This window comes from Fundulus heteroclitus, chromosome 4 (genome assembly GCF_011125445.2).
Source record: "Fundulus heteroclitus isolate FHET01 chromosome 4, MU-UCD_Fhet_4.1, whole genome shotgun sequence".
In the NCBI taxonomy this organism is placed as follows: Eukaryota; Metazoa; Chordata; class Actinopteri; order Cyprinodontiformes; family Fundulidae; genus Fundulus; species Fundulus heteroclitus.
Genome location: NC_046364.1, coordinates 38,298,860 through 38,325,487, shown reverse-complemented (window position 1 = coordinate 38,325,487; position 26,628 = coordinate 38,298,860). Strand labels below are relative to the sequence as shown.

Below are 26,628 nucleotides of genomic sequence, written 5' to 3'. Positions count from 1 at the left end.
AGCGAGACCTCAACGGCTCATCTCTGAACTGAGAAAACGTACATTGATTTCACCTTCCACACAAAAGTGCCACATAATTAAAGAAAAATAATAATAGCAGGCTCACCAAGCAGCATGCCGCTCCTACTGCCAGGTGCGACCTATTTGTTTGAAGCTGCGACTGTCTACACCACACACCTTCTGGCCTTGATTCTGAACAACCTGCAGGTCTAAACCCAAGCATCCCACCTGTGAGATTGCGTTGAATGCCACTAGACAGCAATAAGGGCCCAGTCGATTTTCTAGAGGAGTCTTCGATCAATGCCCCTCATTTACCTGCATTTCACAGTGATGCCTAACAATGCATGTTAGAATGAGCTCATAATGCCACATTGACACGTTATGATAATTAAAAAATAACAATACGAGTTAGCAAAAAGAACAACCAACTACATCTGCGCTTTATTTTATACAGATATACATGAAACAGAAATTGACTACTAAAAAGTGAAGACCACAGTACAGAGCAATAAAGTGGTGTTACACTGACATCTGGTGGACTTGCCTTACAAAATGCTCTTGGCTAGGACGAATGTGTCAAAATATTGAGAGTCATAGCTTGAAAATCCACAGTGATGTTTAGACAAGTTTATTATTATCATTGCAATTGATTTTGCTAAGGGAAAAATAGCTTTCCAAGATTACACAAAGTTTTGCCACTGTCACACCCAAAATTCCCCAATGTGGGACAATAAAGGTAGTTCTATTCTATTCTAAAATACTAATTACAAAATGTTTCCTAGAGGAGACACAAAGGCATCTTTAAAATCAATTTATTAAATATTAGGACAAAAAAAGCACAAAACCTAGATTATATAAAATATATTGTATTCTCATAGCTTACTTTGCTAAACTGCCAATACATTTTATTAATTTCAATTCAGTAAAAAAAAAGAGATGCAGCTATAGCAGCATTATCACAGCATATTTTAGTTAGAAAAGATTGAAACCTTTAATAAACAGCTGGAGATGATTGACTCCAATGATTCCATTTGCACCAAAAAGAGAATAACCACATCCTGCAGGATCAATGGCACAGCCCTCATGCGCCTCGTACTTTAATGCATTTTAATAACTTTTCATGGTGTCCCTTTACTGACATGATCCGTGCATGGACAGGGATTTAGCAGATATTTTTATTCTGATTTTGAACTCAGGTTGCAAATATTAGGGTGTTTAATGCAAGAGGTGTTTACTTCCACACACGCAGGAAAAAAATAACTCCAATATATTATGCTGTAATCTATCATTCGGAGAGATGTGGCTGCATGGAACATGTCCATGGATAACCATGCACCCAATTTTCATTCCGAAACTGGTGAAACGTATGTTTATCTGCATCGGTGTGAGGTTGCAGGACCCCAGTCCGTGGTGACAAGCTGTGGTGAAGAGGCAGTGTGCTCCTGCACCGTTCCGTGTGGTACAACATGCACGTGACATGACGGTAACCATGGCCCAGGACTACAATGCTTTACTCCAGTCGCCTAGTTTTAATCAACCCTATGCATCGATTTGTAAGACAAACCCATACATAATTTTCAATCCTGATCATGATTTTTAAAACAATCCTAACTCATTCTCCCTAATATAGGGATAGCTTTTCAAAAGTAGCATGTTCTGGTTTTTGACAGTGATTATTTCTGAGCCCCAAAACGTCTTTCCGACCGTTTCCAAAAAGCAGCAGGCGATCTCCAGGACTCAGCGGAACCGGTTGTCCCTTCTTATTCGATTTTCTCTGGTGGAGCTACCTCCATTAGCAGCTGCAGATGCATAGTGATGGGCCCTGTGGATCAGGTATAAAATCAGTATTCAGATCAAAAACATTATCTTCTGCTTGATATCTGCCTTATACTCTGTGAGTTCTGCATTTAATCTCTACAGAAAATCTGTTGACAAATCATGGGAGCATACTCATGATTTTGCGTGCCCATTTTGCTTTCCAGTAGACCAATGGAAAGTAAAGGATGAGTCCACCAAAGATGAAGATGGTGCAGTAAAGGTACTCCCACTCAGGCTTATCGATAATGGGGGCCAAGACGAGGTAGCAGGACACCAGGGCTACGACGCCTGCTATGACGATTGGCACCTTCACACAGTGGAACAAATACAGAGGTTATTTTATATTTTTCCACACAAAATTGTTATTGATGAAATTAACAAGACAAAACAAACAAAAAAACTGCTAACTTTGCCCCCTCAATTTTATTTTTTTTACATTGTGTCACATTCCAAACATTAACCTTAAATAGACGTTATTGGGATTTTTAAAGGTTGACATATTTAAAATATAGAATAATTGTATGCAAAAGGATTCATGGTTTTAAAAGGTTTCAGAATTCAAATAAAAAAAAAAGTGAAAAATGTGGCATGTGATTTTGTACAGCCCACATTACTCTGGAACCTCTAAATAAACTCTGCCTCAAGATATCACCTATTTGGTAAATTGGTCAAAATGTGTGTAATTTAATCTAAGTATGATTGATTTGCTTTGTTAGAGAACGTTTGTGAACAATCAGCATCATGAAGACCAAGGAACACGGCAGAGAGGTCAGAGTAAAGGTTGAGGTCGTGGAGAAGTATGAGGCATGCATTAGGTCATAAATCAATACATGAAGCATTGATCAGTTTTCAGACCACTGCTCAATTCATGTTGCAAAATGGAAGAGCTACTGCACGACGAAGACATGGCTGTCGACCTAAACTAACAGGCCTGGCAGGGAGAGCATTAATCAGGGAAGCCATTAAGTTACACGTGGTAAGTCTACAGGAGCTGCAGAGATCCTGCTGCTCAGGTGTGAGAACATGTCCCACAGGACAATTGGTTGTGCACCCCACCAATCTGGAATTAGCAAGCCATTATTGGAAGAAAACCATTAGAAGTCCCCTTTACAGACATGCTTGGGGAAGCAACAGCAAACAAGTTGAATAAAGTATTTGGTATATATATACAAAATCATATGTGTATTAAAAGAAACAACCCTGAACACACTGTCCCCACCATGCCAGATAGTGTAGACTACATTGTGTTGTTGCAATACTTCTCTTCAGCAGGGGCACTGAAGCTGGTCAGAGTCAATGAGAAGATGGATAGAGCTAACTACTGAAGATGACCTAATAGAGGCTGTAAAAGGCTTGAGGCTGAGGCAGAGGTTCACCTTATCCACACCAATCCTAAATACAGAGCTATGATGGGATCGTTGAGATGAAAACATATTCACGTGTTAGAATCGTTTAACCTACATCCAATTTGTGGTTATAGGTGAAAATGTTTTTTTTCCCCTGCCTTCAGTGCTACCCAGTTTACGCTAACTTTAAAGAAGGGAAATTATAGCCTCCAGATGTGTAAGCCTGATTGAGTCATTCCACAAAAGACCTGCAGCTGCTGCAGTGAAAGCAGGTTCTACAAGGTATTGACTCCATGGGGCCAAACATTTGTACAAGCCACGCTTTATCGATTATTACTTTCAGAAAAGATTTGAAATCAATGTATCATTATATGCTCTTTGTGTTTGTATGTCACATACTGTACATTCTTAATAAAATACAATGGAATTTGAGGGGGGAGGGGGGTTGGGACAATTTCAGTTCATGAAATCAATACTTTTGGAGGTCACTGTTCATCGTTATACACTCTTAGCTGTGGTTCTTAAAATAAACAACTTAAATCTGATTAAAAGCCTTAAGCAAGCCTCACCTTCACAGGCCTGTCCAGCTCTTTCCGAGTGAAACGCATGACAATCAGAGCCATTGCTGTCAGGCCATAAAAGGCCCACTGGGCAAAACTGAAGTAGTTTATGAGGGTGTTGATGTCCGCTGGGATAATGTAGAATATTGCCAAAATACCCTACAACAGAAAGCAAGAAAACACTTAAATATCTTGATTACTTAAACAAATAAGTACGTCTTTGCCAAAAGGAGTTTCTGCTCATTTATAGTAAGCGACAATGTAAGTTCTCGCAGTCAAAACATTAAAAACCAAAGTTGGACCATATCAAGTAATATAAAGGAACTCAAAACAATATATGTTCAAGACTCACGTTGAATAAGAGAGCAGGCAAAGGAGTGTAGCGTTTCAAACTAATATAGGATAAGATCTTCACCATGTGACCCTCCCTGCCGGCTACATAGGACAGTCTGGGGGAAGAAAAAGAAGAATGGGAGATGATATTCTACAGGATTATACATTTAAGGTTGTTCCACCTATAAGCATGACTTTATTAAACAGGAGACACTGATTTTAATAGGATTTAGCTCCACATGTGCAGCCAGAAATAATCAGAAATCTGGGTGTCTGTTTTACCTGCCAGCAGTGAAGCAGCTTCCGTTGGCAGAACCAAATGTTGAGAAGGCAACAAACAGAGGAACGATCCATGCCATAGGGTAAAGGACCCTGTCTCCAAAAGTCTAAAGAGAGAGAGAACAAAAAAAAAATCCCTCAGGGGTTAAACAAATGGGAAATTAATCAGGTTTAATCAAAAGATCTAAAAAGCCGGGACAAATCAAATATCCTGAGTTATATATGGTAATTGGGTCATTTTAAAATTTTCCCATTAAAGTCTATTAATATTTATGCCATACTAATAAGTCTTTACGTTTTTGTTTTTTCAAAGTCGTGTAGCTTTTTTTGCTTCACTAAGGACTGTCCTTACCACAGCAACAGCTGGAGATGACAGCAATTCAGAGGGGGTCATCACAGTAAAGTAAGCGATGTTGACCATAACATAGCACACAGTAACCAAAGGGATCCCAATGATAATGGCCAGAGGCAAATTCCTGCGGCAAATTGAGAAAAAAAGGATATTAGAGGGGATTTTACGCGAGGTGTTCAAACTTAGAAGATCATGATGTATACAAGATGTTGCCCAGTGTCTCCAAATCACAAGCACAATACATAAAATAGTGTGATAAACTAGTGTATGGAACAAGCATTTATGTTTCTCAAACAAAAGATTAGAGGTGGATATTTTACCTGTATGGGTTTTTCAGCTCCTCAGTGATGAAATTCAGTTGATTCCTGAGGCAAGAGTGCGAGAAAAAAAAAGGTTGTTTGCTCTAGAATCAATAAAACATTGATATTTGCTCTAGAATCGATAAAAACTCAGGTTCACAGATTATGCGAAACGATTAGCGGATAAAATGATATTAAATCCAGATCAATGGACATGTTTAAAAGAAGAGTTTGGATAGTTTTGTAAGAGCTTAGCAAACAGGTCCCTAAGCAGCATGAGTTTCAGGAAATGCCAATTGGTTCCAAGTTAACAGCTTAAACTGATATTTACACTGCTGTCACTCTTTTTTATCAGATGGTTATTTGCATTTAAATGTAGGATTTTGTGCTCCATGGGCTGTCTTTACCCATCTAAACTATCTCTGTAACACCCAAAGAGCTACAACGACCTGGTGGAGCCCTATCCCAACAGGCCAATAAGTCATAGTCACCAATGTGACAAATCCTCATCGTCGCTTTCATCATCAAAGGTAGGATGCACAACACTCTCTGACACCATAAAGTGGCCACACAAAGTCATTTTAGGAAGGGTTAACAAACCCTTCCTTTAGTTGCATGTTGGGAAGTAATTGCATGTAGTTCAAAGATCAGGTTCACTCATCTACAGAAGGAATAGGGCCATAACTTTCTAACCCTTTTAAGAGTTTTCGATTAATCATTCAATACAACAATAAACCAATTGAAAGCACTATAACTCACTGAGAAGGAAGTGAGGTCTTCTTACGCAGAATGGGAAAATTGTGGCGACTACAAAAACACCCAGATCCAAACTTTCACAACCAATTAACTGTTCTCAAACAGGACCTCTGAATTACCTTTACTGGTTTCTTGCAGTTGTCCAGAACGACCTCCTATTCCACATTATTGTTTGCGCACAACTTTGTTTCTGTCTTTCCGAATTTGTTTTTATCTGGCCAGCTGCTATGACAACCCAGAATTTCCTTAAGCGATTATGAAATAATAATTGATGTATTTATGTGAGTAAATTAGCATGACAACCCTTTAAACGTCAAAGATAAAAGTTAAACTTTAATCAGCCCAAACTATATTTTAAACATTGATTTCATGATTAAACCATTTTTACAACATTGTATTGCCCTATGAAAGACTGTCATAGACTGTGATAGACCCTATCCCCCCACCCCTAATTTAAACTGTAGGAAAGTATAATCATTAGCTAAATTGTGTTTTTGTCTTTGCTTCTTCTTGTTTTTGTGCTCTTTTTGCCTGGTTAATTCATTGGGAAATAGAGTGTGAATAAAAATAACAACAGCCTGTGATTATATCTAACTGATGTGATTAACAGATAAATCCAAATTTTGATACATATGCAGAATCTCCTCTCTTCTTTGACTGTCTGACACAATTGTTCCCTTGAATGGCTTCATTATTCGATAAGACTGAATAACACTGGTTATTTTCATACATAAATATAGATTCGTTTAGCAATCAAATCTGGTACGAAATGGAAAAAAAAAATGTTGACTGTTACCATCCATCATAAGCCCAAAGCCCATTATAAAAAGCAAGTCCAATTGCCCCGAAAGACGTGGCTGAGCCTTCAAAGGCATTTGACAAGTTCTCCGTTTTTCCTGCACACAAGAATATAAAAACGGAGGATTGAGCATTCAACGTTACATCATCAAATGGAAATGTGCTTAAGTTGTAAACCAAGAAGATAAGAATGAAAAGAGTGAGAGGGCCCACCTTGAGCCATCAGGACGATCCCAGCCACCACAATGATGATGATGATCATGAGCTTGGCAGCTGTAAAAAAGTTCTGCACATAGCTTGCTAGTTTGACGCTCAGACAGTTGACGCCAGTGATTATGACTGGAAAAAAAAAATCAGCAAACATTAACATTATCTCAAAGAGCAGCTGCGTTAAAAGATAATTTGCTGTTTTATCCATCTATGAAGGCCTTTTTTGTGAAATTTCCCCGAAATCTGAACCGATTAATTAAATAAGCATGGATCAAATCATCAGTAACGTCAATAAGAACCAAATTTATAGATTTGTGTTACCTATCCTTACCTATAGCAACTGCTGACAAACACTTGATAACCACAAGAGGAGGGGTGCAGTCAGGGTAAAACGGAGCAGAGGTATATTCTGCAAAGCTAAGAGTGATGATTGCGAAGGAAGAGGGCTTCAGCACCATAACCGTGGTCCAAGAGTAAAGGTAGGCCACGAGGGAGCCAAAGGCCTCCATTAAATAGGAGTACTCTGCCCCCGATTTGGTGATCATGGTACCAAGTTCTGCGTAGCAAAGGGCTCCTGAGTAGTAAACACAGAATGACAGAAAAAAAGAGGAGACTTCAAATCATCTGTTGTGAAAAACTTGAAAAGGACTTTGTCAATGATTTTGTTTAGAGCAGTCATCCTTAAAGGTAAAATTGATCAATAACTTCCATCTCATATAGCATTCAGTGGCAAAGGAGCCACATTTCTGTTTCCTGGTGATGATTATCCAGCTGCTTTCCCCATTTTTTTTTTATGTTGCCCACATACACATTAACATTTACCACCCTGACATGCAAGGACAAAGTCCTTATATTCAAGAACCACAAATTTCCGGGAATGATTACATTTTATAATGGCCATAAAACAATCACAAGTCAAAACACATCGTCTCAGTGGTTTAACTATTGTATATTTTAGATCAGACTATCTTAACAAATTTATTTTATTGGATGGGAGGGGTGTTGCGGGATGGCGTGTTGCGGGATGGGATGCTGCGATTCACCAGCAACAGTAACAACAACAGTCATGCAGCATGTTTATTAAAAACAGAAGCAACGCTGCAAGACTTTACTGGATATTTAACTCATGCCTCCTCGTGCTTTAAGTGCATTTAACAATGAGGTGTGTCACACTCTGAAAGTCATCGCTCAATCAAAGTACCCAAAAGATAAAGTGAGATGGTTTTCAAAAACTCCAAATTTCAAGAATTGAACTGGATTCTTTGCAGGAAGAGGCCGTGTGATTATTTGCAAGTGAAGATGGCAGAGTTTACATGTTCCGAAAAACCAGAAAGACATAAAACTCGATTCCTGATCCCTTCATCTAGTATTAAAAGATGTTAAAAGGAAACACAAGAAGGCTGTTTCATTGGATGTTACATCATTGGTAACGGGAGAGTTATCTTTTTGACAACTTTGACCCAAAACAACCTATATTTACTATTAAAGTATCTACACAGATGAGAACATTTAAGAGTTGGTAAAAACTCAGATTTGCAAACAAGAGGATGAGGATATGTTAAGGGGAAGGGCTAAGACTGGAGAAGTCTTAGGATACAGCTTATTTCATTCCACAATACTAGTGTCCCTTCTGCTTCTATGTGAGGGACTTTTGATCAAAGAAGCCAAGAAAACGGGTCAAGAAGAGGCCACTAAGCCTGTGGCTTTGATATTGGCTTGGTCAAGGTCAGTGCCTGAGCTGGGACCTTGGTCATGACTCATTCATTTCTGGTTCTGTGACGCTGCTACAAAGTAGTAAACTTCTTATCAGCTGTTTTCACATTTTTGGTGAGACACGTGGCGATTGTAGCACCATGTTCTTATTCTAAAATAATTTTTTTTTACCGATTCCCTTCAACTCTGAGTAGCCGTGGCCTGTTAGAGAGCCGCTGTAGTTCTTTCTATGCAGCGGCTGTACAACGCTTCTAAAACCCTCTTAAAGAAAGTGCCAGGTTTCTGAGACAAATTGAGACTGTGATGAATCCTTTCCCAACCTTTTCAGTCTTTATTGTGACTTAAATCCTGTACAGGTCAATTAAAATCAACTGTGGGGAAAAATAAGAATAAAAAAGGTGCAATAACCTAGATGCTTTTGTGTGCACAGAGCTCTACTTTGGTGAAACAGTATTTGATTCATTTTCCCCATTCACTCTTCTTCAGTTCACACTTGGGACGAGTAAATAACAAATAGGATGAACCCAAAATGCATTCTTATTCCATATCAAAACAGATCATGGGGTTTCCATGAGGCTAGTTTGTCAGATTAAAAGTATCTTTTGAAAAAACCTTTAAGCAAGTATTAAACATTTAATCCGCTAAGACCACATTTCTGTTTTAAAACTGTTTTATTTTGGTCTGATGTAATAATCTAATCATAAACGTTGTGTTCACAATAGCTGTAAGCAGAAAACCAAATCATATTTAAGTCTCCTCCCTCTGCAGCCAACCTACAATACTGTCCCACCCAGACTAATGAACTATTAGCAATGTTTGAATAAAAAAAAAATGAATTTACCTGAACCCAAGACACTTTATATGGGATGGTTTACAACAAGTCAAGACTGATGGTGAAACTGATGGTGAATAAAGTGATGCGTCGTTCTGAATGCTGCTCTCACCTAGGGTGGCCAACACTCCACAGGCGGTCCAGATGAGGAGGCAGGGACCCACATCTCCTGAGTACAGCAGCACCGATTTAGGAGAAATGAAGATCCCTGAGCCAATCATTGTCCCCACAATCATGGAAATGCCACTCAGCAGACCAATCTGAGCAAACACAGAGTGAAAAAATTTAGATATTTAATTTATGAATACACCAGCTTATTATTGGGAAACTAATGTTAGTGTCTTTAAGTATTTAAACAGATTATCATGCAAACTTTACTCTTGACACAATGCCACCAGACAAGTGCCGTTCTCTTGGAAACCACCAAACGCAGACCCATGTTGTACTGCCAGATAGAGAAGCATGATAAGTCATTTCAGAGAACAAATCTCCATTGCTTCAGAGTGCAGTGTTGACGTGTTTTTTACATCACTGCATCCAACACTTTGCATTGAATTAGGTAATGTAAGGTTAGAATACAGCGGTTCAGCCATGAAATGCCTACTCTCAAGGTTCTCTGCTCTGTTTCTGTGTTGATCTCAAGGCCGCATTAAGTTACGGACTCTATATAGAAAGTTAGGCCAATGTGGGCCAGCACTGGGATTTTAATTGGCCCATCACTTTGTGGCTCAGTCGCTGTTGTTGCCAATTGTTTAACCAGTGGGTGACTGTGCAATATTTAGTTGCAAGGTCATTTCCAGACTGAACTTATTGTAAGGGTGACATCTGATATCAGAAAGTCACCCCCACCCAGAAACAAACGCTAAAAAGAGAAGTGATACCAAAAGATGTCAGTAATCGCTATCAGCTTTGTCTCAGATAGGGAATAAAGTTTCGGACAGCTTGTGCCTGACCTTAATAAAATATTTTTTTCTTCAATCCGAAATATTGATGCTAAATAACCTGCTGAACAGCAACGTGTTTCTCTCTTAACTAACCAGAGGGTCAGTTTGACCTGCAGAACACAGCGACTGTTAAATCAAAGATATGGTCTTGCTTGTTCCAATCTGTAAAAAGCTGTTATCATTTCGGGGTCATATAAAAAAAAAAAGACAGACGAGAATCTCATATGAAACTTCCAGTAATTACGTTTGAAAATACTGAAAAAGTTATTAAAATGTTGCCTTTTTTTTTTACAGTCCCAATGGTTTCATAAGACAAGGGGAGTTGTTTCCTTGGTTCTGTGAGACTTTTCTCTTTTTCAACTGGCTTTTTTCAGTTTGTCCTGATGGTGAGAGGGTTTCAAAAGTATACATTACTGTGCCTTATTTAAATGTAGGTAGACCCCTGGATGTCAGCCAAAGGAGCTGACTCATCGTGTTGGGCCCAACAACAGAAATAGTTGTACAGGCACTCAGTAGCTAAATTTGTTTTGGTGTGCTTTAACACTTTCAGTAACTTTTTGTTAAAAATGCTTTTTTTTTTGGTTTGGAATAAACCAGGAAGTTGTGTTTGTAGAACATTCCTCTGACGTCAGTCGCAAACGAAACAACAGCTTTTATGCCTCTCTTCTTTTCCTTCAGTAAACGCTACACTGAAGCACTCGTTTCCACAAAATGTGTCAGGGCTGTGGGAGCTTAGAGAGCCGGGACAGCCCCACTGAGTCGACGACGGCAGGGTTAATTTGCGGAGACACTTGTCGTGGTGCTGCCTGGTACGCAGCTCGCGCTCTCCCCTTACTGCAAAAAGGTAGATGATGGGATTCTGCTGTGTGAACATCTACTAAGCCCCTTTCTCAGAGCACCACTTAGACCAACACTCACATCTTTTTGAAGCATTGTCGCCTTCTCAGGCCGCTTTTCTTCTGAGTGGCCAGTCTTGTCGCTGCGGCCATTTTGTGAGGCTTTGTTGATGCTGCCTGTTTCCATTTCTGTGTAGAAAAACATACAGGCAGCTGAAATCAGATATTCACAGAGACTGAAAAGACACACAACTACTCTCACTGTCTGACACTGAGTCAGACTAAACCTTTGTTTTTTTTCACAGCAAATGACAAAACAATGACAAAGGGAGATTTTTTTAATCATTTTTTATGATTTTCTTGATATTTCTGAAGACATATCCTGTGGTTTTACTGAACTGAAGTGTTGGGCAATGAAGAACTTGTTATGTTTGGAAGACGTTTACAAGTCAGAGAACACCACTCCCAACTGTGAAACAGGGGATGGTGCCATCATGTTGATTGAGTGTTTAGCTGCAGGAGGGACTGGTGCACTTCACAAAAAGATAGCATGATGAACAAAGAAATTTATGAGTAAATGTTGAAGCAATGTCTTTAGATATCAGCCAGGAAATCGAAGCTTGAGCGCAAATGGGTCTTTTAAATTGACAGCAACCCCAAGCATATTGGCAGGTTAGTTATAAAGTGGCTTGAAGACAACAAAGTTGATTGTTTGGAGTGAGCATTACAAAGCTCTCATGTCAGTGCATGTCAGAAAAGTGGCCTAAAACTGAACTTAGCTACACCAGTTCTGTAAGGAGGAATGGGCCAAATTTCCAGAAATCTACATTGAGTATCCTGTGGAAGAACACCAAAAAGAGTTTAAAATATGCTTCTACCAAAGACTATATATATATATATATATATATATATATATATATATATATATATATATATATATATATATATATATATATATATATATACAGTATCTATCTATCTATCTATCTATCTATCTATCTATCTATCTATCTATATCTATATATATATATATATATATATATATATATATATATATATATATACAGTATCTATATCTATAAATATATATATATATATAGATATAGATATATGGATATATAATTTTTTTTTGTTAAAGAAGTAAAAACATTCTCATTATTCTGCCTTTAGCAAATATAAATAGTTTAGTAATTGAAATTGACCTAAAATACAAAAGATTTACTCTGATTTAATGTCAGACAGTGAAAGAAATGGTTTTCAGCGTTTTTATAAAACGTATGTAAAAATCTGATCTCAGCACCAGTTACGTTGACAGTTACTCAACTGTTGTCACCCGAGTCACATGGCAAGATAAGGTTTACAAGAAATAACATGCCCCAGAACCAGCAGTAAAATGTAGTTTCAGCTAACTAGAGCATAACCCAACAGATAAACGCAGAAAAGAAGGAAAAAAAAAACATAATGAAAAGTTCACCAGAACAAAAATTATTGTTAGTTCACTACTAACGTGGATTTTTACTACTAGATTTCTAACTAGAATAGAGGTCCTGTAGAAGATGGGAATCTGACCTCCACCAACTCTAATGTTGACTATTGTGGATCGGCTCAAAGGAGTGGACAAGTTAAGCTTTCTCAAGAGACTCAATCTTCAGGAAGCCTGGCAAAAAGCTTTTCTTCTGATTTCAGGTTCAAACTTTATTTCAGGAGTAACAGCTAAAGATTTTTTTCTTAGTTTATTCACCCATTGGTATCTGATATACAATTGAATGCATATCCATTAAATCTTTTGTCAAAGACTTGAAGCCCAAGGAAGCTATTGAAGGATTTTGATAAATACCACACAATGAACAGCAAATAATCAAAAAGAAATCTAGCACTGTTAGATCAGCTGTTATCGTTGTGATATGTTAGCAAATGAACACCCACTATCAACAGCGACACATAACTAGATACAGTAGAAAAAAACATTGGGGCCCCAAACAACTCAAAAAGCTTTTGAACTTTACCTGCACATTAGGTAAATTTGACAGTTTTGACTTCAGTTTCCTAAAAAATGAAGATGGAATGTAACATTCTTTACTTCCTCATCCATGTCCTTCCTAATCTGCCTTCCTCTGCACAAAACACCAAAGCAGCTACTGTATAACTTTCTGAGTTGCTTTTGTTTTGTTTTGTTTTTCCCAGCACTTCGTTTTTTATTCCGGGCTGTAAAAGTGGGCACAGCAGGTCAGATTGGAATGAGATCACAACATTTATGGACGAGTTTGTGTCATAGTTTGAGTTCCTGCTTTAGTTTAGTTTCTGTTTTTGGGTTCTTTTCTATTTTAGCTTGTGTCCTGTTTGAGTTCCATCTTAGGTTGGGTCTTGTCATTTATTTTGTGTTCCAGATTGGTTCTTGAACTGTTTTAGTTTAACCTGTTGTCACATGCCAGTTATTTAGTCAGTTCAGTTCCACTCCTTTGATCAACTCCACCACCTAATTTGTTTCATTCTGTTCACCTACTCACTCTCCTACTTAGACCTGCCTCTGTCCGATCATTGTGTTTCTTCCTGCCTGGGGTAAGTCAGATTCTGCCAGTTTTATAGTTTGCCTGTCCCCAACCTGATTCTGTTAGTTTTTGCTTGGATTATTTGACCTGTTCTGCCCTTTTTGTTATTAGACCAGCCTGACTCTGGACCAGTTTATTTTAGGTTATTGGTTGTGGACTGTGTTAAGAGTTTTTGGACACTGCGTCCTTGTTTATTGGCTTGGAGTCATTTTTGGCTTTGTCTGTTTTTTTTTGCTCTGTTAATAAATCACCTTTTTTATTTCCACCTTTGCTTGTCTGGCTGAATTCAGGGTCCTCTATTTCTGATTCATGACAGTTTGTTAACAAGCTTGTACATTTTACAAGCGCTCTGAAGGTAATTGCTCAACAAGCCAAGGAAGATTCTGATAGTAGAAACTATTCTGGTAGAATAGTTAAACTCAGACATAAGCTAAGGAGTGTTTGACTTTCTTTTTAAGGTTAGTTGGAAATGCGTTAAAGCATACAATTTTGCTGTTGTGATTCCAAATGCTGCTTTATATATAGTTACAGGGGGGAAAATGTCCCAATTTAAAAGACAAAGTGGCGTGTTTAATACAGCTTTCTGTGTAAAAAATCATTATGATTACAATTTGATAAATAAGGAGCATTTAGCAATTTACCCCAAAACACAACATTCTCCAGTTGTGTTTTGGGATAAATTCTTTACTGGGCCAGAACATGATATAGTGTAGTCAGTTTTGCTGATATTAAGGGAAGATTTGTTGAACCCAAACAAGGCGTGTGCTTTCACAAGCTGATTATGTGAAAGTCAATCAAGTTTTTGAGATTCTACATTTGGATTCCTATGAACTAAATGTTTCTGTAAATATCTGTGGACATTTTTGGATAATTAATTTTGTAGTTTGTAAAACTTGTTTTTTAAAACCTCACCCCGAGTCTAGTGGGAGTGTTGATGCACCAACGTGTGCCGGAAGTTAAACTCAGTTCTAAATTATATATATCTATCTATATATATATATAGATAGATATATATAGATATATATATAGATATTTATAATTACAGAAACTATTAACTGTGGATGTAAAGTATCTTTCCTCTCACAGTGCTCTTTGGAATATATATATAATTACAGAAACTATTAACTGTGGATGTAAAGTATTTTTCCACTCACTGTGCTCTTTGGAATTTAGATTTAAAATATATTGTTTGTTACATTTATTTTGCTACTTTAAATCTGTGATTACATCATGCAAGTTCTAAAAAACAACAAATAAAGATTGTGTCACACAAACTTTGGGAGAGACATCCCAGAATCCATATAGATGTTTACTTTTCTCACCCTACAAGATAATATGTAACTCCACAGTGTGTTAATGTATAATGAAACAAGCGTTTGACTAGTACACAAGTAAAGAAAGGAATTAGTTACATTGCTAATGTGCTGCCTGACAAATGACTGTAACTTTTTCACTTACTTATGGTTTGAAACCCGCCAGGTGAGTGTCCATAAATGTCCACAGCAGCTTCTTCAAACGCCTGGAGCCAGTGATGAGAGCAAATAGATGATGCTTGGCCAAGTTAGGTGAAGGACAGCAAGAAAGTCTGACCTGGGAGAAAACCTGAGGCTCCATGAGACTGAACACACTCCTCTGGTGGGAGGTTCCTAAATCTGATTGGTCAACCTGGGTAGCCCTGAACAGAAAAGAGGAATGGCTCACAGCTGCAGCAGAAATGTACGGGTTACTGAAACGTACCGGGTAAGGGCTTGAGTTGAAGCATCCAAAGAAAAGCTGTTTGAGCAAGAGTGTGTGCATATACTTTATGACAGGACATCATAAAAGACGTTTAGAAAAACGCATTCATTTTCTGACTATGGGGACATTATCTCAGCAGATACAGTGCCATGCATATCCCATATCCCAAGATATGGGAAAAATGCATTGCATTTTTCCCATATCTTGAGGTCATTACTGCATCAAGTCTTAAAGTTTTTTTTTTCTTTTTTTCCCTGAAAACCCTGAAACACTTCCTTCCAGTTGAGCTTAAATAACCAGACCTCTTCACAATGCCTCTTTGATACAGATATATGACACGCCTGAAGTTGTGGGCTTGCACATTTGTGTGTGTGTGTGTGTGTGTGTGTGTGTGTGTGTGTGTGTGTGTGTGTGTGTGTGTGTGTGTGTGTGTGTGTGTGTGTGTGTGTGTGTGTGCACAATTGCCTTTCCACTGTGCCCAGGTTTCAGACTATTTTTTCTACTTAGAAGGTAATGCTAGTCAGAGAATTTAACCCTGCAATACCATAATTACCTCCTGATTGCACTGTTTTTCCTTTTTTTTTCTCTCTCTCTCGCAGGGCGACTCTTTGTGTCTCTTGGATTTAATATTTTTCTGGATTTCTCTTTACTCAAACGAGAGTAAAATGTGCCATGTTTTACACAACAGCACAGCTCATACGGATACAGCTGAAAAAGGTTTAGTCTTCCTGTAATCACTTTCTTGATGCATTAATCATTTTTACCCTTTCCAAAGCACTGGCGGGCTTGTTTTTATGCTTGCTTTTTTTTTTTTTTTTTTTTTTTTTTTTTTGCATAAGGATTGTAAGAGAATTTGAACAGTTGCCTCACAGCCAACTGTAATCTTCTAGCACAGGAACACACTGACATATAAACTCAGTAACCCCGTAAGGAACAGGAACAATATGACCAAGTCTCAGACACATTTGGGGAGGCTTAAAATCTGTCTGACTTTGTTCACTGCAACAAAATGAATTTGACATTTATAGAAATGTTGAAGGAAGATTTGTTTTCAGCATGAACTGCATTTTTTTTCTTTACAGTGTGGACTTTCAGTCAGAACAGACTTCAGACTGAGGCTGAACATTTTTAATAATTTAGTGAAATTCAGTATTTACGATATGAATAAAAAAAAATAGGAAAATAATTTTTATTAAAATACAACCATGATGGTTTCTTGGGGTTTTTGCTGAAGGAAGTGAATCATTTGAGCATCAGTGGTGCAAGAGCTAGGGAGTTTGTCCTGTCCGTTGGGTTGCCGGTTTGAACCCCCACTCTGACCGTCTTAGTCGTTGTATCCTTTGGCATAACACTTCACCTGCTTTGCCTGCTGGCAGTGGTCAGAGGGCCGATGGTGCAGATTGTATGGCAGCCTCGCTTCTGTCAGCCTGTCCATGGGCAACTGTGGCTTCAAAGCTGGGCAACATTATTTATGTAGCACATTTTGTCCAATGGCAACTGAAAGGGCTTGTACATATAACTTATAACTAAAGTTAGCTCTAAAGAGACGGCAAGAGTAAAAAGTAAAAAATAGATACCAAAGTAAATGTTGCACAATTGTTGATAATATGGTATAATTGTGTAAAAAAACGATTAATTATTCAAGTTTAACAATGGAGGAAAAACTCCAGCCTGTTTACAGGACTTGAGATAATATATTATGCAATATGAATGATAAATACATTAGTTTTTAACCTTGTTTTAAAGAAGCTAAGAGTGGGAACATTATCACAGTGTCTTATTCTGACCCCTGGAATGGTGAGTAGATTTGATTCAGATTATTTCAAAGGTTTATAATACTGAAGAAGATCTGAAATGTAGTTAGGGCTCTTTCTAGTAAGTGCTTTGTAGACCATTAATATAATTTTAAACGCTGCTGTCTGAGTGAGATGTTGCCAGTGTAAGGACCTCAGAATTGGTATAATAGTGTACTTTGTTTTTGTAGGAGTCTAGCAGCAGCATGTTAAATAAGTTGTTGTTTTACCTTTTTATTTTTTTTATTCCTATAAAAACAGCATTACAATCGTCGAGTCTGGTGAAAGCAAATACATAAACAATTGTTTATTATCTCATTGGGACATCAGTCATTTAATTCTGGTAATATTAAATGACTGGGATATGCTTTCTTAATATGATTGTTGAAATTGGGGCCAGGGTCCATGAAAAATTCAAACATCACTTTTACCTTTATTTAGTGGAAGAAATGTTTTTGACATCCAAGTGTTAATCTGTTCAATGCAATCAATAAGTGATTGTGTTGGACTGTAGTCTCCTGGTAAAAGAATTATATACAGTTATGTGTCACTAGCATAATTGTGATAGTCTATCTTATTGTTCTGGAGAATCTGAGCACTTGTAGGCATGTAGATACCTACAAAGCAGCTTACCACCATCAGCGTGTGATTGTGGTAGTGAATGGGTAAATGCCTTAATGTCATGTAAAGCGCTTTGGGGTCCTCGGGACTTGATAAAGCACTATACAAGTACAGGCCATTTACCATTTTAATAAAGTGGTTCAAGGAGAAGCTCTGGATGAGATGATAAGAGCAACCAAAGATAATTTCTGCACAATCACTCTTTGATTTCCAGGAAAACAATGAAAAAAATGTTTGTTGCTCATGTGCAAATAAAACATTCAGACTGTGTTATCATTAGGAGCTAATTTGCTGTGAGATTTGGAGAGATTTCTCCCTAATCTAATCATACTGTCTGAATGTGGCAGAATGACTAGAACTACTGTATACCAAACAAAGACTAAGTAAAAATACTAGAAGGATATACAATCAGATCTAATGTTAGTCATGTGGAAAAGCAAGCCATGGCAAGTTTATTTGTATAGCAGTAACAAGACTATTGAAAGTGCTGTATTCAAGAAGAAGTAAATATTCCACTTTCTTGTGTGCAACAGATACCATAAAATATCTGGTGAACATAACAAAGTTGTATTTTTGTTGTTGTTATTATTATTAATATCAATATTATATAATGTCCCTTCAGGGGCTCAGTACCACTGGGAAAGTATCTTTAAAATGCAAATCCTGTAGATCACCCCGGTTTTAGAGGTTCATCCCGCAGGTCTCTGCGCCCTCCGGCCTGTAGGTGGCGATGGTGGTCCGCTACTCATCGCGTCACTTCCACCAAAACAAACCCGAAGCAGCTGACAGAGCGAACGGGGTCTGAAACTTTCAGAAACTGGGAACTGTGTTTTCAACACCCTGGGAGTTTGAAGATGAACACCGCCCTGAAGCAGTGGAAGGAGGCGGCCACTCTTATCCTCGCCGCGGGCCGCAGGCTCGGTGCGGACAGCTTGTCGTCAAGGACACCGCCGGAAAGCGGCGCGGCGGCGCGCAGCTCCCGCTTCGACTACGACGTGTTGCTGCTGAAGCGAAGCGCCAAGAGCTCCTTTATGCCCAACGCGTATGTTTTCCCAGGAGGGATGGTGGACTCTGCGGACTTTTCCAGCGATTGGTTAGACGTGTTTCGATCTTTTCTTAATTGCCCTGGTTTTGGGTTGAGGAGCGTCAGTCAGCCGGCGGAGACCAGACCCCCGATCTTCGGCACAAACCGATTAAAACTGGGCTCTCCCATCCCGGGGGAGGTGGCCCTGCGAATCTGCGCCGTCAGGGAGACTTTCGAGGAATCGGGAGTGTTGCTGGTTGTGCCGAAAAAGGAAGAGGAGCGGCTGATAAATAGCTCCCAGGACACGTTTTGCAGTCGGCATCACTCGGAACACAAGCTGCGCGGTGACGAGCTTTCCAGGTGGAGGGCTCTGGTGAACCAGAACCCGTCCAACTTCATCAGGATGTGCCGGGAGCTGGAGGTGCTGCCCAACATCTGGGCTTTACACGAGTGGGCCAACTGGCTGACCCCCAGCGGCAGATATGGGAGGACCAGGTTCGACACGGCCTTCTTCATGTGCTGTTTGCAGGAGATGCCGAGCGCCCTGGAAGATGATAAGGAAATTGTGCGCTTTCAGGTGATTTGAGACATCTAGAAATAATATATATATATATATATATATATATATATATATATATATATATATATATATATATATTTAAAATGTATCCTAGTGATGCACAGATCAGAGACTTTAGGAACCAATTTCTGTCCAGCTTTTCCAAAGCTCTGCTGATTTTTGATTGGACAATGTTTCACCCTCTTCTATTTTATATATATAAAAAAACTGTTTTAATAATGAAATATAAATAAATAAATACATAAAACAATGACTTCCTTGATGGCCCTTTCAGACAGGACACGGTTTGCGCTGTGCTTGCTGCTGGGGTTGGTGGGTCTAGTCCAGCAGTGTCCAAACTTTTCATCTTTTGGGCCAAAACTGTTAAATCGAAAGCGCTCAAAGGCCAAAAATGAATGAAAATAAATAACATAACCAAAAATACTAACCCTGCTTTATAATATTAAACTGTATTTAGCATATTTTATTAAATGAATTACAATCAGATCTTAATGCGGCAAAGTCTGCATTTGAGTAAAAGTTGGCCTATTTACTATGAAATTAAAGCAATGTAAAAAAGTGTGCTTACTAAAAGACAAATGTTTTGTGTTGTGCCGAACATTCAATTAAACATTGAATTGTAAGATTTTAACTTGTCGATAATAAACTTACCCTAATTAAGAATAAAAGGTTTCCGTCTGCAAAAAGCCACCAGCGCTGATCGGCCTTGAAATGCAGTTGGAGGGCCGCACAAAATCAGCACAGGGGCCACAAATGGCCCCCGGGCCACACTTTGGACACCCCTGGTCTGATGTGTATCTAACTCCATGCTCTGGCAGGTCCAGGATGCAGCTTTGGGACTTCAGGCTTGTTACAATAAGCTACCTGACTTAAAATTATATATATATAGAGAGATCTTAAACATATCTAATTCAAAAAGAGGTTTAAGATGAGACTATATTGTTTATATTGAGATGTTCCGCATGGATTGCACTTTTATGTGTTCCAGTAGGTGATTTTCAGGCGTATCTTGTGTTTATCTACAGCTTGTTTTTTTTTTTTTAAAATCTTCCTCTAAGACAGTTGGGGAAAAGCTTTTATTCAGAGATGCCTTTTTATTATTACTTTATAAAAAGAAAATCATATCCAGATAAATGTCGGCATTCGGCCTACAAGTATTGCAATATTCTCCTTAAAACCCACCTGACGCGCCTGCTCGGCATGGAGACCTGTTTCATGCTACTACTTTCCTCCCTGTGCTAGACTTGACCAGCGTATTTATCTGCCTCATCAGCTCCACTGCCACAGAGAAGAACTGGGGTGAACATATATTTTCATTTTTGTCACCGATTTGGCATCTCCTACGCTTTTAGATCACTAAGAGCGCAGTAGTTGCATTGCGGTCAGGGAGGGAAAGAGCGGGATTTCATGCTAACGAATTATTATCCGGTTGGAAGTAGCCGATCATGAAAGGACTTGCCTACATGCTGCTATTTCTAAATACATACATGAGCAGCAATGGTCTATTACCTTAAAGGAGCAATAAGCGACATTTCATTATTTTAGATAGAAAGAACTGAAGAATAGTTTTGTGAAGAGCTAAAGGTAATATTTAAGATGGACTACGGTAGGACGTCACACCGCATCTCTCTGTGTTGGTCTCCAGATCTCTTGTTTACACAGCAGGGCTGTCCGTCTGTGCGTGTACGTGCACGTGAACAGCTGCCGCTCAGGGCTCAGCCCCTCCCTGAAATGCCACCGTCAGAGCAGCGCAGCGTTGGAGCAACATGGCGGAGAGCACCCCATCAGATCAAAATGTTATCTTGCTAACAGCATTATTAAGTTAGGGGTTACTTACTTCTTTACTGGAAATGTTCCTCCAAAAGGTGATGCTGTTCTGCTGTGTTTTTATCCTTTACAAATAGGACCACTCATGCCTTTAGACCAAAACACATTACAGACAGTGCTAAAGCACCACCTAGTTGTGAAATATCACTTTTTGCTCCTTTAACTGCAATTTCCAAAAGGCTGCCAGCATTTCCAAATCCAGCTAGATCCACCAAGGACAGAAGTTGAGTTATTAAGAGGATGAAACACCAGTTTTGCTGTGCAACCTTCAGCTTTCTGATATCTGCTGATGTCTGACTCCATGTTTTGGTTACCTGAACAACTGACATGCCTCTAGAAAAGACTTCTTACTTGTGTGCTTCCTCTAACCTTGTTTTTAAATACACCTTACTGATATTAAATATGACTAGCTTTGAGTCTTCTTCCCACAGTAACAGCTTCCATACTGAAGAGTGAAGCTGGTACAACCTGGCAGCGCCTGCAATGGTGCATAGACTGATCAGAAAGCAGATTGCCCTTTTAGTTTCCAGGTGGGAGATCACAGATGAGGGCTAGTTAAGGTTCAAAATAATCAGACTATAGTTACCTGCTGATGTATCGTTACATCGCTCTGGAAAATGATTACCTTAAGATAAACGGCTTGATTGTTAAAAAATGTCCGCATATTTCTTTCAACCTTATGAGATCAGACGTTGTGGTGTATTCTGATGTCTAGGACTTTAAGAAAAAGACTACCGAATTAATCAACTTTACCTACTGTGTGTCTCAGTGGTCCACACCCCCAGAGGTCCTGCAGAGCTACCAGGCCCGGCAGCTTTGGATTGCTCCTCCACAGTTCTACGAGCTTAGCCGGATGTGCCGCTTCCCGCTGCTGAATGACCTCCACAGCTTCGCCCACCAGCGGGCCACAGAGGGCTGCGATCAGTGGTTGCCTGTCGTCGTCCTACAAGACGAGCACCACATTTCCCTGCTCCCAGGTGCTGATCGGCAGCTATGTTTCATCTAACGGTCGTCCAGACTGATATTTAGAGGATAGACGCGGCCAGCCGTCATGATCTCACCGTTCGGCTGGTTGAGCTGGCACCTAGGAGTATGCCATTTGGACTGTTACATCATCCTCTCTTGCAACCAGAAATTATAGATTGCACATAAGTGATGATAAAGACACCACTTTGCTTTACACCCCTAATGACAGTATTTAGAAGACATTGAACTAATACTTTTTCCTCACTTTTTTTCTCTCCTATTTGTTTCTCTTCGTGATAGCATCAGATATTTTCATGTCTTGCATCAGTCAGCTTTCAGCCTACCTGTAGGGTCCTCCACAGTCCAGTGGTTCTGCAGCCTCAGCCTTTTGGTGATTTACTTGCTTTACATCCAAAGATGAACGTCTGCAGTACCTTTCATTCCTGTTGGACTGAAGCTTCAAATTGCTTTGCCAGCAGTCACTTGACTTTATAAGCCTGCCTGTGTCCCGTGTTTCCAAAGAAAGACAAGAGTATGCGTCCGATAAACACTTATGCACCTGGAGAGAGAAGTTCTGAAAATGGACTCTCTTCTTATTGGCCAAATCTGTCTGCTGGTCTATTTTTCAAAAGGAGCTTAGCACAAGCAGCAACCTCTGAGGTAGATTAGCATACTGGTAGATATAAAAAAAAAAGTGAAAAAGTTCAATATTTTTTTCACTAATTTCAGAAAGTGAAACTTGTATAGATTCAGTAGACTTTAAATATTTAGATTTTGATGATTATGGTTTAGATTTTCCGTCTATTATCTGTACCTGCTCATCCATGCAGAGACATGGAGAGGCTGGTGCGTATCTGCAGCGGTCATTGGACGAGATGCAGGGTACAGCCAGGACAGACCACCAGTCCATCACAGGACAATGACGCACACACTCATGCCTGAGGGAAATTTAAAGAGACCAATTAACCTCATGTTTTTGGAAGGGAGTGAGGAAGCTGGAGTATCCGGAGAGAACCCACGCATTCACATGCAAACTTGCAGAAAAATGCAGGAAGACCCCGGGCCGCTGTGCTCCGATGGCGCAGAGGTAGTGAGCACGACCCATGTACGGAGCCCTCAGTCCTCGATGCGGCTGATTCTGGCCTGAGGTCCACATGTCTCCCCCCCCTCTCTCAAACTCCCTTTACTGTCAGCCTATTTTGGTAAAACAAACCACTAAACCCAAGCTCTTGATACCTTTGTCAGTGTGGACAGGTACCACTGAGTGCCGTCTGGTTCTTATTCTTCTTAGCCAAGGTAAGATGCTTCTGACGTTGCCTGTGGTTCACGAGTGGCTTGACACAAGCAATGCGACGTGTTTAGTAACGTTTGTAGCTCTTGACATTCTGACTCCAGCCTCAGTCCACTCCTTGTGAAGCTCTACCAAATTCTTGAATGGATTTTTTTTTTTTTTTTTTTGCTTGGCAGTCCTCTCAAGGCTGCTGTTATCCCTGCTGCTGGTGGACTTTCTCCTTCCACACAACTTTGTGTTAATGTATTTGGACACATCACACTGAACAAGCAGCTTCTTCAGCATTGACCCGTTGCGGCTTACCCATCTTGTGGGGGATGTCAGTGACGTTTGGTCATCTATAAAGTCAGCAATCTTCCCCGCGATTCTCTGCTGACTCACAACTTGGAGACCATTAAGTGGCTCTGAACATCTTTGCAAGTGTTTTCAGCTAACCAGATGGTTAAGGCGTGACACCGTGAATATTTAACTTTTTCACCGTATTCAAATTCTTTTAGACACTGACTTTTAGGTTTTCATTATCTGTAAGCCATAACCATAAAAGGTGCAAGAAATGAAGGAAGCAAATATTCACTCTGTAATAAATCTACTAAATATGACTCAATATAGATTTTTTTTCTCGATATTCTATTCCAGATTCTATATACACACTATTTTGAGATGTACTTGTATTCATAGGTCTAATCCACTGAATGAGAACAGCAGAGTTATTCCCAGGAAGTTCCTGATTGATGTAACACGTTTTACCAATCGCCTGGCCATTAACGAGTAATATACAAAGCTGCCAGTGAACAAATGCTACACATATATTACCAATTCACATTTATTCCATCTTCTTCCCAGGTGACAAACTTTATCCACTGGACTCCTCGAGCCGGGCAGAGGGTGATCACACCAAAGACTCTCCGTTGGAGGATCCACCAGATGCGTCTGAGCTGCACCGCTTAGTGATGTCAGACCCTTACACCATAACCCTGCAGATCACTGTCAAACCCAAGTACAACCACATCCCCCCTGTTACGGAGCCGGCCTTGGCACATATTTTAAAAAGTCAACTATAACCTGCACTTTTTTTTTTCCTTAATTTTTCTGCCACAAGTACAAAAAGAGATTATTAATTCTGCTGACAGAATGTCCTGATCACTAATAAATGCATCATGATTTGTTGGTGTCTTGATTATTTTAGATAAGCTCATCTTCGGATGCACTTATTAGCTCAGGTTGTAGTTTGAATATCTTTAAACAAAGCTGAAATAGTTGTTAACTGCCCAAGCTCCTGCAGGAGCTGTATTGGATTTTATCCAGATACAATTTCTTTGGGCTGGAACTACAAAATAATTCAGAATTATCAGCTGTTACGCTGGCGCATGTTTGGGGACTTTTTTTTGCATCAGACTTGATGCTGAAGCTACTGATCTTCATTGGCGTTGCAATGCAAAGAGAAGCTGCGTGCTCTCAGTTACTCATTTGCATTGGCAGCACACTCACAATGTTTTCACCATAGCCATGGTGATGCATCAAGTGCCTGTTTATGTTATCCAGAAGGATTCCTCAAGCAGGTGTGATGGGTGAGGAGAAAACAATGTACCTTCATTTATGGAAATCATCTTAAAATATGTTTTTGTGTAAAAAAAATTTGAGTTTTTGTGACATTTATGTTGCTTAAGCTTATACCTCATGCACAGGTTGGAAGTAAGCATTTGTCTGGTCATTGTAAGAAGCTTGTCCTGTTTTTGCAATGCTTGTATACCATTTTGTTCAAACTATAGCTTAATTTTCAACAATTTATCATTTTAGTTTTTATTTTCATTTTCATTTTACAAAGTAAAGCAACATTGATGTAAGATATTGATTTTGACCTAAATTAGCTTCACAGCAGAAACAAAATAATCTTGTCAAATAACAATGGGCAAAATTGTGTTGTGAAGAAAAACATTGTTGTGCTAATTTGGGTTTATGTTTTCATTTTTCCACAGTTTTTTCCATGATAGCATCAGTAACTGCTGTGATGAAGTTTAAAAATGTGAATAAACCCATTTACCCTGTTCTGTTAGGCAGTTCTAGTGGATTAACCTATTTAATTAAAGGCACCTTTTAGTTTTGGAGGGAAATTCTGTTTTCGTGCATCTTTGTCTTCAGTTTTTAAGTGTATTCCAACACTCTCTTGTACCAAATATGCCAAAGTGGATTAAAGTAGCATCTTCTCCTAGTAATATTTATTTATTTTAAATTCTGTCACATTAAGTCTAAATACCAATTTAATGACTTTATTTTTTTCTGAATAAAAAAAGCAATAGACAGAAATGTTTGTAATTTCTGTCAGACAGTCTCAGTTATTTGGTGATGCAGCAGTTCAGTCTGTCTTTCTGAAGCCGGTGCATATTTTTTTTCTGTTGACATATTGTGTGCAGAACATGCAGTCATGTAAATAAACGTGAATACGGACAAAAAATACCATGATATAAGCTGACCTGAGGTGTAAAAATGTAATAGCACGGGGAAAACTTCATTCTTATATCCTTTTGACTATGGACTCGTTATACTTGCTTTTAATTTTAAAAACCTATTGGTTACATCACAGGTGGAAATAGGTGTTTGCCTTAACTCGCTGGTGTATTACGCAGTAGAAATGAGTCACTTAAAATATTATTTCAGTGACACTTTGTGACCTTTGTTGTGAAGCTGTCTTTTCCGCAATAAATCAATCACTGCAGAGCCACAAATACACAAATATCTGTAAAAATATGGTGTCTGTGGTATAGAACCTGCTGCTTCACTATATGTATGCTAAATAGTGTAACTGTGCCGCTGAACTGAACACTAATATTTCTTGGTTACAGGAAAATAAACCAAATAAAACAGACATTTATTGTAAACTTTAAAGGTGAGAGTAAGTCTCTTAAAAATGAATGTAAACACGTCAATATAATTGTCCCCTGAAACGACGTAATCCGCTGTGTGTGAGTTTTACCGGTGTGTCCCAGTGGGTTGCATTTGTCAGTGGTGGAAGCGCTGCATGTCTCCCACCTTTGCACCTCTGGGGGTCTTCCTTTCTCGCTGCAGTGTTCTTCACGACGAGATAATGACGGACGAGAGATCATGTCCATCAATTGTGTTGTAACACATGTTTGCTGTTTATCCATCCATCATTCATCGATGGATGG

At 39.1% G+C, this 26,628-nt stretch overlaps 2 protein-coding genes across 2 annotated transcripts; one reads left to right on the top strand and one right to left on the bottom strand.

Moving 5' to 3' along the window:
- Positions 1 to 419: 419 nt before the first annotated feature.
- Positions 420 to 15,243, bottom strand: slc7a9 (solute carrier family 7 member 9). Its single transcript, XM_012868008.3, has 13 exons — positions 15,084 to 15,243; positions 11,159 to 11,265; positions 9,409 to 9,556; positions 7,083 to 7,325; positions 6,755 to 6,880; positions 6,540 to 6,639; positions 5,009 to 5,053; positions 4,689 to 4,812; positions 4,340 to 4,443; positions 4,077 to 4,173; positions 3,734 to 3,883; positions 1,951 to 2,125; positions 420 to 1,822 (listed from the first exon to the last, which is right to left on the bottom strand). The coding sequence occupies exons 2-13, from the start codon at positions 11,261 to 11,263 to the stop codon at positions 1,761 to 1,763; spliced, it is 1,479 nt and encodes a 492-aa protein (XP_012723462.2). The 5' UTR covers positions 11,264 to 11,265; positions 15,084 to 15,243; the 3' UTR covers positions 420 to 1,760.
- Positions 15,244 to 18,510: 3,267 nt separating this feature from the next.
- nudt19 (nudix (nucleoside diphosphate linked moiety X)-type motif 19) lies at positions 18,511 to 25,673 on the top strand. The gene is made up of 3 exons (XM_012868004.3): positions 18,511 to 19,377; positions 21,977 to 22,184; positions 24,308 to 25,673. The coding sequence occupies exons 1-3, from the start codon at positions 18,631 to 18,633 to the stop codon at positions 24,523 to 24,525; spliced, it is 1,173 nt and encodes a 390-aa protein (XP_012723458.2). The 5' UTR covers positions 18,511 to 18,630; the 3' UTR covers positions 24,526 to 25,673.
- Positions 25,674 to 26,628: the final 955 nt, after the last annotated feature.